This window comes from Helicoverpa armigera, chromosome 5 (genome assembly GCF_030705265.1).
Source record: "Helicoverpa armigera isolate CAAS_96S chromosome 5, ASM3070526v1, whole genome shotgun sequence".
Classification (NCBI taxonomy): domain Eukaryota; kingdom Metazoa; phylum Arthropoda; class Insecta; order Lepidoptera; family Noctuidae; genus Helicoverpa; species Helicoverpa armigera.
Window position 1 is genome coordinate 8,394,383 of NC_087124.1, and position 12,488 is coordinate 8,406,870.

Consider the following 12,488-nt stretch of genomic DNA (forward strand, 5'->3'; position numbering starts at 1 on the left):
GAAACAAAAATCTTAGAATTGTTGAGAAATAATATAAGAATAAATTAAAATTCCGTAATAGGTAATAAAAATTCAATTAAAGTTAAAAATTATTACAAATGACGCAACACCAAAATAAATAATACATATAAAAATTTAATGCTAAAAACTTTCATAAAACTTAAATATCTTTTTTCTTAACAACAAAAACAAATTGAACCTATAATTTAAAATTAATAAATAAAATTGAAATAAGTTGCTATTAAAAAATAGGTATGTATATATAAAATTGGTATTCGATTATTTATAATAAATATCCGATTTAGGTATCGAATGCACACCGCTGATTGAAAAAAAAAATACATACTCCATTCCAAAGTCTACTTCTCTTTGATCTTGTAAATTGTTCATTTTTATTGTGTATTTTATGTGCTAATTTTTTAGTTATTGAACATAAATAAGTGCACGAAATGTATTGCAACGGATTGAAAATGTTATAAATATGACGTTTGTGTTGTGTTTGAGAAAGTGATGCGATTATTTATTGGTAAGTTTTCACCAAATTTGAAATGCCTAACTTTTCGATAGACTTAAAAACACCGTAATTATTATCTTTTTCTGAATTAACTGACCCCATTTGACCTTTGCACGTTGTTGTCAAATAAGTGAGCTCTAAAGTTATAGTTAAAATACTTCTGATCAGGCATTACGGACTTAGAATTCAAGTGTTGAAAGTTAGTACAAATTTTTGACTTCCATGTCGCGATTCAAAATATCCCGCCGAATCAACGGTAAAGTCATATGTCAAAATCTTGTCGAGCAGAGGGGTTAAGTCAGGACAGCAAAATGGTACGTATTTAATTTTCTTAGTAGGTGTACTTAAATATAAACCTAGTTCAAAATTGTCCCCATCAATGTTTTCAGTTTTCTCGTTTCGAAATATTTCGTGCGGCCATAAATTACGTTTAATAGCAGCACCTGTGTCATTGTAGGTACTTCAACTACAACAACAAAGTTTGGGCGGTTTGATACAACTAATGAGAGGGCCCATTACAAGGTGGCAGGTATAGCTCACATTTAGCGGTTTGCTATCGCCAGGTAGACACTAAGTTTACCTAACAACAGTTTGAGGACTGTTCGAGTTAGACACGAATTAATATGCTACGTAAACATGGAGCTGTTCCTATTGTTCAACGGAGCGAATATGCATCCTTGCTGCAACGTTCTCTGTGTTTGTAACGCTAAAACTGCTCCATCTAGTTTCATGAAACTAAACTGTTATTGAGAATAGGTATGGGAATATGTCTTCTAAGTAACACAAGGTAGGCTAAGCTATTTATTGCCTATTTACATCGACTAGTTGCCCAAGCATGGTTTGTCGAAAATATTCTCGCCACCAAATAGGTTAATAAACCCTTTTGCAAAAAAAGCGAGCACTTATGCGAAATCTTGGTTTTAAGGACTTCACGTGTATTTCAAAGGGTTTTAATGACTGTAGTATGTTACTAACATCAAAAGGGTTTAGCCAAGCATGCGTGAGAGTATATTCGACACCCTAAAAACCAAGATTTCGCATAGGTGCCCGCTTTTTTTTGCAAAAGAGTGTATAAAAAAGTCAAACGCCCCTTACTTGAGCTTCAACCCCATAAGAACCATCCTTTGTACAGACACAAAAATATCGATAACTGACAGAAAATCAGCCCCGATCACGAATATTAGCGTTCCATTCAGCAAGCGCTCACAATTTGAGCATAATAACTGGCAACAGATGCCTTCTGTCATTCGTTCATTGTTGTATGAACAATAACAAGGAAAGAATTCCTTCTTATTCAGACAAGAATTCAAACGGTATGCGTATGGTTTGGGCATGGAGAACAAAATGACTAACAGAGATATCGTAACGCAAAATCTTGTAAGAAAGTATCGCACCAAAATACGGGTGTTCTGGGTACGAGGAACGTTGCTGGCTCCGCCCATTTTTAGAACCCGCCCATTATTTACAAATTAAATCCCCAATAAATCAAGACCAATCTGTGACAGTTTGGTTTTGATTTAACAAGGAATCTGAATGCCTCGTTAGATTTAGGAACTGATCAAATGATCAGAACTGCATTACAAGATGACGCCTGCCTGAGCTACCTAAGGCATCTCCGCTATCTTTCCTTCCTCCATGGTTTTGGGTAAGACAAAGATCCATGATCCGTGCGTATCGAGACGGTGCGATCGTATTTTTTGGCGAAACACGATATTTCCCATGCGATCGTACCATGCCTTCTGTTATGAATGACGTAATTATTTACCCCGTGTATATGTATCGTGGATGCCATTGTAGCCTGATTATCATTTTTCTGCGTCTTTGTTCCATGGCGCTGTATCAGCAATGCTTTATATTTTATTATTCTTATTGTAGCTGCCTGTGTATTTCGCAAACACGGTGCTATATACTGTCCTCTACTCTAATGTTACTGTAAGAATAGGTAACTATGTGATGTTTTATGTCGAAGGTATATTTTTTGAAATGTTAAATCATGTTTTACTTGAGATCTACTTTTGCGTATTACGCGCTTGGCCATTTTTTTGTCACAAGAAGTTTATTTTATCCATTCAGAGCTTAGCCAAACAACAAAAAATTGCGTACTGTTTTTTCAATAAAATTTACCTATACACAGCAGTTCGAAATCGAGTTCCAAGAAAAAACCACAGTGGATGTAACCAGCAGCCGATTGATTTAGTCTCCGTGCGCAGCTAGCCTAAAATTTAAAGCTGGCTGCAGCCGAGAGCCGAACGTGGGACACTCGTTACACACTGCTGACGTCATAACATGCCCACACACTACTCGTTTTATTTCTTTTATTTATCAGATGCTGTTTTTCAACGTCCACCATTCTTTTTCTTCCAGTCTTTGAGTGAATAAAAATAGTCTCATCAGGATGTAGTGCCTCTTCGGTACAGTTCTAGGAAATACACTTTGCTATATTTGACGCCTATATTTCTCAAAATTGATAGTAAATTAGCTGCTCGCTGCTATTTATGTAATTAACCGCTATTGTAACTGAAAAAAAAAAACCTGAAAATTGAACCCAAAAGCTCTATGATCAGCAATTGAACTTGAGCCACAATGCCATTCGGATTAAATAAAATATCAGTTAGTTAATAAGTTAACGCTTTTTAGTTTTAGTTTTATTTTGTTTTACTAGGATAGTTTTATATCTATTGTTAATATGTAAATGAATTATATTCATAAATTTTAATGTAAAAAGAAATAAGCTAACTCTTTATGCATGTGAATATGAAATGAAAACCGCAGTCTTTCTATACGGGTTGAGTTTTAACATAAAAATATATCATTAAGAGAAAATTTTATTTCAATATAACTTCTTCATAAAACTGGAAAGCATCGCTATCAAATAAAACACTTCATATTAATATCAAACAATTTTCTAAATATATTCAGTTATTCATCCATGCATAGAAATGGTAAAGTGAAAGATTTTAGATTTCAGACTCATTTTTACTGCGATGAGTACCTACTATAACATTTGAATAAAAGAACCAAATATAGTCTATGATTTCATTTCTTTTTTTCTGCTATGTTATGCCTACGTGTCTTTTACAATATACTCGTGAAAAACATAAAAGAGTTTTTTTCAGTGCGAAGGTACTCACCCCGGTTTTTCCTTTTTGTTTTCAAACAAAATTCTGTTTGTGTTGTGTTTGAACCGGCGACAAATTAATTGAGGAAAAAAAACAAACACATATTGAAGTTTCTACGTTCAATGGAACTTGAACATTCTACGACAATTAAAATTGCAGGAACTTACGAGATAGTGGACCCTGTAGGAACATTATAGTACAGAGTGTATAATTGAGTTTACTGGGATATTTTTCAATTTAGAACAGAATTTCTAGTATCAATTTCGTTATTGAAAAAACGAAGACTCGTTGTCGTCGTTCGCGTGCACTTGAAATAGAAGCTTTGACTGATGATTCGCTATGTGTGGGGGAATTCATATTTCATCTCACACTCGTCTGTTCTCTCCCATGATATATAAAACACACGTCACAAGCTCTTTAAAGCAAATAACATGTTTTAAAACTCTTCGATGTTTAATTTTATACGCTCACAATTTATTGGAACGTCAATTCGACCAAGCCTTTGTTTGCACTATTGAAGAAAAAAAAGAAAATTTATTGACAAATCCTGCCTTTCCGAGAAAATTGCGGCCAATTGTACCCGTAGCGGGCCCACCCTTATAATATCGACGGGGCTCTCGAAAAGTTTAAGAAACGCAAGAGCCTCTGAATAAATAATGGTGCGGCGCGCCAAAACTTTTACAGTTATTGGCTTTGTTTCGCAGCGGACAAATATTAACGCTAGCAGCTGCGACACATGTATTTACCGTGGACAGCTCCAAGCTCCAAAGCTTCCCTACATATCACGGTGTGAAGGAAATTGTAACAATTGTGTGACGACGCGGCGTATCCTCTCGACTCTATATTATGTAGTTCCTACTTTCATAATTCAGCATTCCGTTTCTAAGCAAAAGTTATTATTACTAAACCTACCTGTTATAATACCTTTCTGTACCTAATATCCGCCACAAATATCCCCAGATACTGTTTTCATCGTGATAATAAGATAGCAAATTTTACAAACCGAGAAACTGTAAGTTAATTCTCATATTGATTTCCTATTTCCCTCGGCGCTGCGGCTACGTTTGCTTGTGTTACTCTATAATTTACTTTCTAGGAAACCTTTCGGTATTGGCTATGGTTTCAAACGAAGTGGACATTATTGATGTAGTTGCAACGAATGCAGGCCGCTTGTGTTGCATTCCGCAAACGATTTAGCCCCGTCGATCCGATGGCCGGCACTACTTTAATTTCGTGGCTGGACTCCGCAATACGGACAAGCCGATAAATTGAACACGGATCTTCTCAAGTCGATTTGAGGATTAATGTTCTGTGCAGCGGGAAAAGAGTTTTATTCGCCCTATAATTAAGTTTACAGTAACTACGGAATTTTACGATATTCAAGATTTATAGCGCAATAAAACTGCGTACGTTGCAGTTCCGCGATAACGACAAATTGAAGTTTTCAGGCAATGGAATTGCTCCTTTGTATGCATAAAATAAAAATGGTACCACAATTTCTTTTTGAGCCATCCTGCCGACGTTGTCGAACTGTTGCCCTATTTTTTCTATAACGACTATTAGATGTTAAGAGTTCCCTGCAAAAGGATAACAATGTTTTCTTTCTACTTACCTTTATTCGAGCGTGAATGTCTTATTTTAACCTTGTTCGTCTCTTTTTCTTGCATAGTTACCGGGCTCTTTTGTTACTATATAAATACGCTAAATTATACACGTATATTCACAATATTAAGTATCTACCATTCTTTGTTCGAATTTAGGGCCTTAATGTTATATGGTTTACATAATTTATTTCACAGCTACTTTTTCTTTCAACTATTTGTACTTTTGCTCTGGAGTTCATAAATTATAGTTAAGTATTGACATCTGAGTACAGTGTATATATCTTTAATTCGATAAATAATGATAGAGGTCAATTACAATTACAGTGAGATCGTCTGTAATATAATTAAGGTAGCTGATAGATCGTATACAGCCTACCTCACTCAAGCAACTGTTCTCCAAAAATTGACTGCGGTTTGAATTAATTATTAACTATGTCTTTGACGTCACTTTACAAGACTTCAAGGGATAACATTAATGTAACCTCTATTTATTGTGCTTGATATGAAAACTTTAGTAATTTTCCAAATTATTTATCTCTAAAGGCCATCCTTTTTTATCGTCCTACTGCTGGCCACTGGCCTATCACACAAAGAAGAATAGAACGTTAATAACCACGTTTGCTCCATGGTTGGTGGTTTCAGACTTTATAGTTCAGTACTTTCCTTTATCTTTGCATTTAAATATCATTATCAATCCGATTTTATTCTTTATTGTGAATTATTTGTTAAATCTGACTTTGCAAGTTTCAATATTGCGCTATGACGACCAAAAGGTGCCGATGTGTCACCGTGACTGTACATTGTTCAGGGTGCTCCGCGGTAATCGTGTCTCGTAAGCCATCTTACACGGCCAGTGTTCTTGTATAGGCCAACCGAACAAGCAATTACTCCAAGCCGGTATTAATTGAGTGACTGTTTATTATCCAAGGCTTAATTTAATCACCGGACTAACATAAGCCGTGTGTCAATATCTATGGCGTTGGCCGCAGACGAGGATAAACATTAACCTAATCTACTGCTAACACAGTTTAGTGTAATGATACAAGATGATTATCTAGTTGTAATCCAGATATAGGTGTTAGTTGCTGATATAGATCCTTCTAGAAACATACATTGTTGTTTTTGGCTTTCATAATTTAATCACGGTATGCACGTCTTTCTGAAACTCATGAAAGGCTGGACCGATTGAACAAATTTTTACTTCATAAGCTTTTTTTTAGACGTCCGAGGAAAGTTTTCCGGGTCAGCTCGTAGTATAAATAAGTTACCCTATCATAAGTGTACAAGTTATGCATCAAATAAAAAATATATGCTGTAACTCGTGAACCGACTGGCAAAAGTAATCAAGCTCTTGCTAAAACAGCACCAGACTTTCACAGTCATAAAATGTTTATTCAAAACTTAAAATACGATCTGGAAAACGTATGCGATCAAGCTTTTGTAGGAAAATACTTCAGTATTTCGGTTTCCAGCGACCATTCCACATTCAGTGCGACCGCTATTCATTCTCAAATAAGACTTCTTTAGCCTAGCGCCTTACTCACACAAACTAGCCGAGCGCAATTAACTAAAAAAGCTCGAACAATTTCTTTCATTCATGAACCGACAAGTTCCTGAATTTCTCGAGTCACTTTGACGGTGCTTAAGACATTTCAATATAAGTAAAGAAACAAAAATGACAGCCGAGTACACACTTGACGGCGGTGGGGAACAAAGCAAGTGGGCGTTAGAGCCAGGCGAGATTATCGCAGACAGATGAAACATTACGTCTTCTGACAGAAAACACCTCGAAGGCGTGTGCACAAAGATCAACTGTAATAAATTTAACTAACAAACTGTCTAGGAACGCTTTCAGGGTTTAGCATCGGACCCCGGGGTGGTGCAAACCTGTTTATAATCACATTAAGATTCCACTTTGTCGTTCCGTCTGACTTGCGTTGACTTTGAAGACCTCTGAATATCTCGTTTGAGTGTAATCTGAGGATTCGCTCGCGCCATACCAATTAATTTTACTGTAACTCCGGATTTTAAGCTTAAAACGGTTGATTGTTATTCTGTAAAATATTGAATAACAAACATAAATATAAACTTATCATGAAAACATTAATAACCTCCTTGCGGCCCAAGGAATTATAATTGATTTGTCCAAACAAAAGTTAAGGGTCGCTTTTTAATTAGAAATTTTCCCATACTGTAATATCACAAGTTAACATTATAAACGGAACGATCCCGACGAGTAAACACAATATAATATTACGCAGCGAGGGATAGCGAACGATGAGGGACCACATTCCATTAGTATTGGTTCTTATTATCGAAACGCAAATCGGTATCACAAAATCCCATGGTAATCATTTTACAAGTACGCTCAATTAATCTAGATAATATCGATATTACATCGTCAAATAGGTATTGATAATTGAAAATACTGAAATATCTAATTACTGCTTACCTAATTGTTCATATTGATGACAAGTTATTTTCATATGCTATCATTAGATACTATGTTTTGCTATGCTATCTCTATTTTAAACACTAAGTAAACCAGATTAAGTTACTGACACCGATAGTCCTAAAACCAGATTGAAAACCTCAACATAATTTAGCAATTTTTCGGTCAGTAAGCACTTGCGGATAAATAGCTTCTGTGGTTTAAATCTATATCAACATATCGTATTACCACGTGTGGCGTCGAATTTTATAATTATCGGGTGTTCGCAGTCCGGTACAGGTAACATGGCTAATTGGATCCCTCGCCGTTATAACTTGATAGCTTCGTATATCACTATGTTCCGACAAATTGTACTCTCATGACGTATTGACGAGATATTCCATTCGTCATGCCGTCGTATAAACAGTAATCAGTTCAAATTGTATTGTGCAGAACCCTGCGCGCCATTCGTTTTAATTGAGAATTATAGGGATCATGCGTTTGATTAAATATGCCAATTATGGAAGCTGGTTTTTAATTATGGAACACACAGCGTAGACATGTGCTGCATTATGTTAATGTACATAGGTAAGATAGATTTTCATGGCTGAGTATTTACTTACCAACATAAATTGTGTTGTCTCTGCTTTTATTATAAAAATAAATATGTTTAGAGAGCACGTAATACGTGCGCGTTAATAATTTCACTTCGAGAGACATAAACTGTAACATAAGTATAAACATAAATTCAACAATCCTTTCCTACAACTCTGACGTAACTTAAAATTAGTTTCAGTTACCAATTTCCGTCTCGAAAGTCAATTCCGTCCAATGATTTGAGTTTAAATTTACAAACTTTATACAATTTTACACAAAGGGATCAAGACAATATCCGACAAGCAGTGAGTTTTAGAGTCGAGAGGAAAGCAATTTAAAGTGCAACCGTTAGGTTTACACAAGTTGATTGCAATGGGGGCAAGTCGCATCCCATACGAAGGAGTCATATGGAATGTCTTTCCGATAATCTCCGTGTTCAGAACAAAGAGAGCGAATGGATAATCGATGGAGCCTTTCACGTATCTCTACTTTTAAATAATGAGGGGCGAGCCTTGGCCCGGAGAAAAATACGTTGGAGAATAAAAGAGATTAAAGTTATTTATCAGGGTTCATGTACTCATATATTCTATGTAGCTAATAGCTATGTGTAATAACTGGATGTTAATACTGGAATTGTTCGCTGAATCATGAACTGTGGTAAATAGTTCCCATAATTATGTCTGTACAAAGGAGCGTGAGCGTGTAATCAGGAATCTGTCCAAAACATAATAACCTGCAAATTATAAGCAAAAGAGAAACAGACAGAAACCTATTAGTGAACAAATGAAACGGATATCATACTCGTAAGTACTTAGGTACCTACGTAATAATAACGATATGATAACATTTGTAGATGGCGCTGCCGTCATGCAAACATTGAGCTCCGTTAAATTTATTCACAAAAAATAGTTACAATTCGAATTCGACAACTATTTGCGTACTAATACAACCCAGAAAGTGATACATATCTGTGAAAGTGTTATCTAAACTTTAAAACAACAGTGGACAAAGTTACTTAAGTTTTTTATTGTATGGACCACAGACTTAGTGATCAGTGACACAATTGTGAGTTTGGACAAATTCATCGTAATTTACGGACATAGTGAATAAACTTATGCTCACAGGGATTGTCGCTACCCAGTTGTGTGCGTAAAAGTGCAAGTATTGTGAGTAATGAACATTTTACTTTCAAAGCCAGTAAACTTTTCAAACAAATAAAGTAAACAAACAGCAGCTGAGTCACGGAGAGTTAATCCACCAATCAAAACACGTATACACTGACACATTTATATTCGTTCGGAAATCACCGCTGGATTTTAATGTTCTTAATGTTTTGGACCCTGGGCTTCTGAGAAGAGCATACATTCTAAAATCGACTAAACCAATAATCGATTTTTTTTTGTCCCAAATTTAATACGTGTGTTTGTTACTCGCTTTGTTATTGAGAAAAGCGCACAACTTAATCTGAATAGAATGCCTCGAACAGTGCGTACTCCGCCAAAAGAATCCAGTGCGAGTAACATCACTCAAGCATCCTCTGAACCTAACATACCTGCTGCTGCACCTGAATCATCAAATGTATGTGTTAGACAGAAACGTCCACGGATGGATGGCTCACCTGAACCTGAATTTCAATGCCCAAAAACTGAATTGATCGATTGTATTCGCCAAGAAATACGGAGTGTCCTGTCATTGGAAATATCAGCCAACATCAAAAAGAGTATCACTATTGAACTAGGTGATATCAAGTCACTGTTCAATGACCTTAAGCAGTCAGTCGACTTCATGAGTGAAGAGTTCGATAGAATGAAAGCCGAACTCGAAACCTGTAGAAACGGCAATAAAATTCTTCACAAGGAGAACGATTCTCTCAGACATACTATCTCTGAATTGTCATCAAGAGTGAACTTGATTGAACAGCACGCACGCCAACAGAACTTAGAAATCAATGGCATACCAGAAAGCAAAGCAGAAAATCTTGTTAAAACTGTTCAGCAAATTGGCAATGTCATCTCTTGTTCCATCAAAGACGATGACATCCTGTCGGTAGTACGGGTAAGGAAACTGGATCCAGAAAGCAGTAACCCTAGAGCTGTAGTCGTCAAGTTGCGCAGCATGCTCCTGAGGGATACTATTCTAACCTCAGTGATGAACTACAACAAAGCGCACCCCGACAAAAAACTTAACTCGCAACACCTTGGGTACGCCAACTCAATTAAGCCTGTCTTCGTATCCGAACACCTGTCACCCCTAAACAAAAAAATTCATGCTGCTGCCAGAAAAGTCGCGAAAGAAAAAGGATACAAATATGTATGGGTTCGAGATGGCAAGATCTTGATACGGAAGGACGACGGACAACAAGCCAAGCAAATAAAAAGCCTAGAGGCTGTCTCTTTACTATAAAGGGACGAAAATCGCACATAACCTGTGATCTTGCTGTCAGAATTCACCATCTATTATCAGAACTTCAGAGGTCTCAAGACTAAATTAAAGAATCTCCAGCTAGCCGCACTACTTAATAACTATGATGTGATTATTGGAACAGAGACATGGCTTGATGACACCGTGAATGATGGCGAATTATTTGACTCCCGATACATTATTTATCGTAGAGACAGAGCTTCTACTCCTCTTGGTAGTAAAAAAAGGAGGGGGTGTACTGATCGCTGTTTCTAAGGCGATAGACTCATCACGGGTGGCAAAATGGGAATCAGATGCTGAAGATCTGTGGGTCAAGCTCAAAACCCGCAGTGGAACTGGCGATCTATGCATCTGTGCAGCCTATCTGCCACCACCTGTGCAGCTTGGCCTTCTTGATTCGATCCTGAACAACGTGGAGGCAGTGATGGAATCAGCGCGAGGAGATGTAATAATCGCTGGGGACTTCAACCTCGGTTTCATCGACTGGAGCACGGATAACACACTCTGCAACTCACCGTGTACAATTGCTAGAAACTTTGCGAACAGATTAGGCTACACACTGGTTGATTTTATGTCGTCAAACAGCATTACGCAAATAAATACTGTTAAGAACTGTTACAATAGAACTTTAGACCTTATCTTATGTAACTTCCAGGGTGGATCTGTCAGTGAATGTAAGAATCCAATGTCGCTGGTCGATGTTCATCACCCTCCTCTCGATATCACCATTAAAAATATTTCGCCTGCAATACTAAAAAGTAAGTGTTCTGTCAAATACAACTTCTGGAAGGCCAATTATGTACTTGCAAATGAAAGGTTGAGGAGCATCGATTGGGCACGTTTGTTTTCGGGTCTGGCAGATGTGGACTTAATGGTAGACGTATTTTACGAACAATTGAATCGAATAGTGGATGAATGTGTTCCTAAACATAATAGGCAAAATAACAAATTTCCTGTATGGTTCTCGAAATGTTTGATTAGACTCCTCAACGAAAAGGAAAAATTAAGACTTCGTTTTAAAAAATACAAAAATCCCAGGGACAAATACGAGTACCGTATATTGGAGGAACGTTCTAGAATCATGATCAAAAGTTGCTACAGAACGTATGTCACTAACACTGAAGATAATATCAGATTGAATCCGAAGGCATTTTGGTCATTCGTTAAGGCCAAGAGAGCCAAATCTAATGGCATCCCATCTGAGATGTATTGGAACGGAAAAATGGCAACTTCTGGAGAAGAAGTAAGTAAACTGTTTGCCTCACATTTTTCTGCCACCTTTGCATCTCCAACCGGTACAGCTGCGACACAAACAATGTCCAAAGAGTACCCTCAGCTTGCGCTAGGAAGCCATTATTTCACAGAGCGAGACGTTCTCAAAAGTTTAAAAAAACTGAATATCTGCAAGGGTCCAGGGCCGGACGGTATACCACCGAATTTCATAAGGCAGTGTGCCAAACATTTAGCATTACCGCTCAAACTTATTTTTAATAGATCCCTTATGTCTTCTAAGTTCCCCGAGCAGTGGAAAATCGCACACGTAGTTCCTATATTTAAAAAAGGGGAGCCTAATGATGTTGGAAACTATCGGCCCATATCACTTCTTTCAATTTTCTCGAAAGTGTTCGAATCATTAGTCTGTCCTGTATTAACTTCGCTCATTCAAACTCAATTGGCTACGCAACAGCATGGTTTCCGTAACAATAAGTCCACTGCCACCAACCTAATCCAATACATTAATGATATCAGCAGAGCCGTAGACTACGGTGTGCAAGTGGACGCAATTTACACGGACTTTAGTA

General features: G+C 37.0%; 2 protein-coding genes across 3 annotated transcripts in view; both read left to right on the plus strand.

Moving 5' to 3' along the window:
* Gaba-b-r1 (metabotropic GABA-B receptor subtype 1) overlaps positions 1-12,488 on the plus strand; it is a 136,830-nt gene that overhangs the window by 48,144 nt on the left and 76,198 nt on the right. The window lies entirely within an intron of this gene.
* LOC135116963 (uncharacterized) lies at positions 9,739-10,668 on the plus strand. Its single transcript, XM_064034995.1, has one exon. The coding sequence runs from the start codon at positions 9,739-9,741 to the stop codon at positions 10,666-10,668; it is 930 nt and encodes a 309-aa protein (XP_063891065.1).

Excerpts from the sequence above, each read along its gene's own strand:
- LOC135116963 (XM_064034995.1), top strand. The coding sequence starts at position 9,739 with ATGCCTCGAACAGTGCGTACTCCGCCAAAAGAATCCAGTGCGAGTAAC.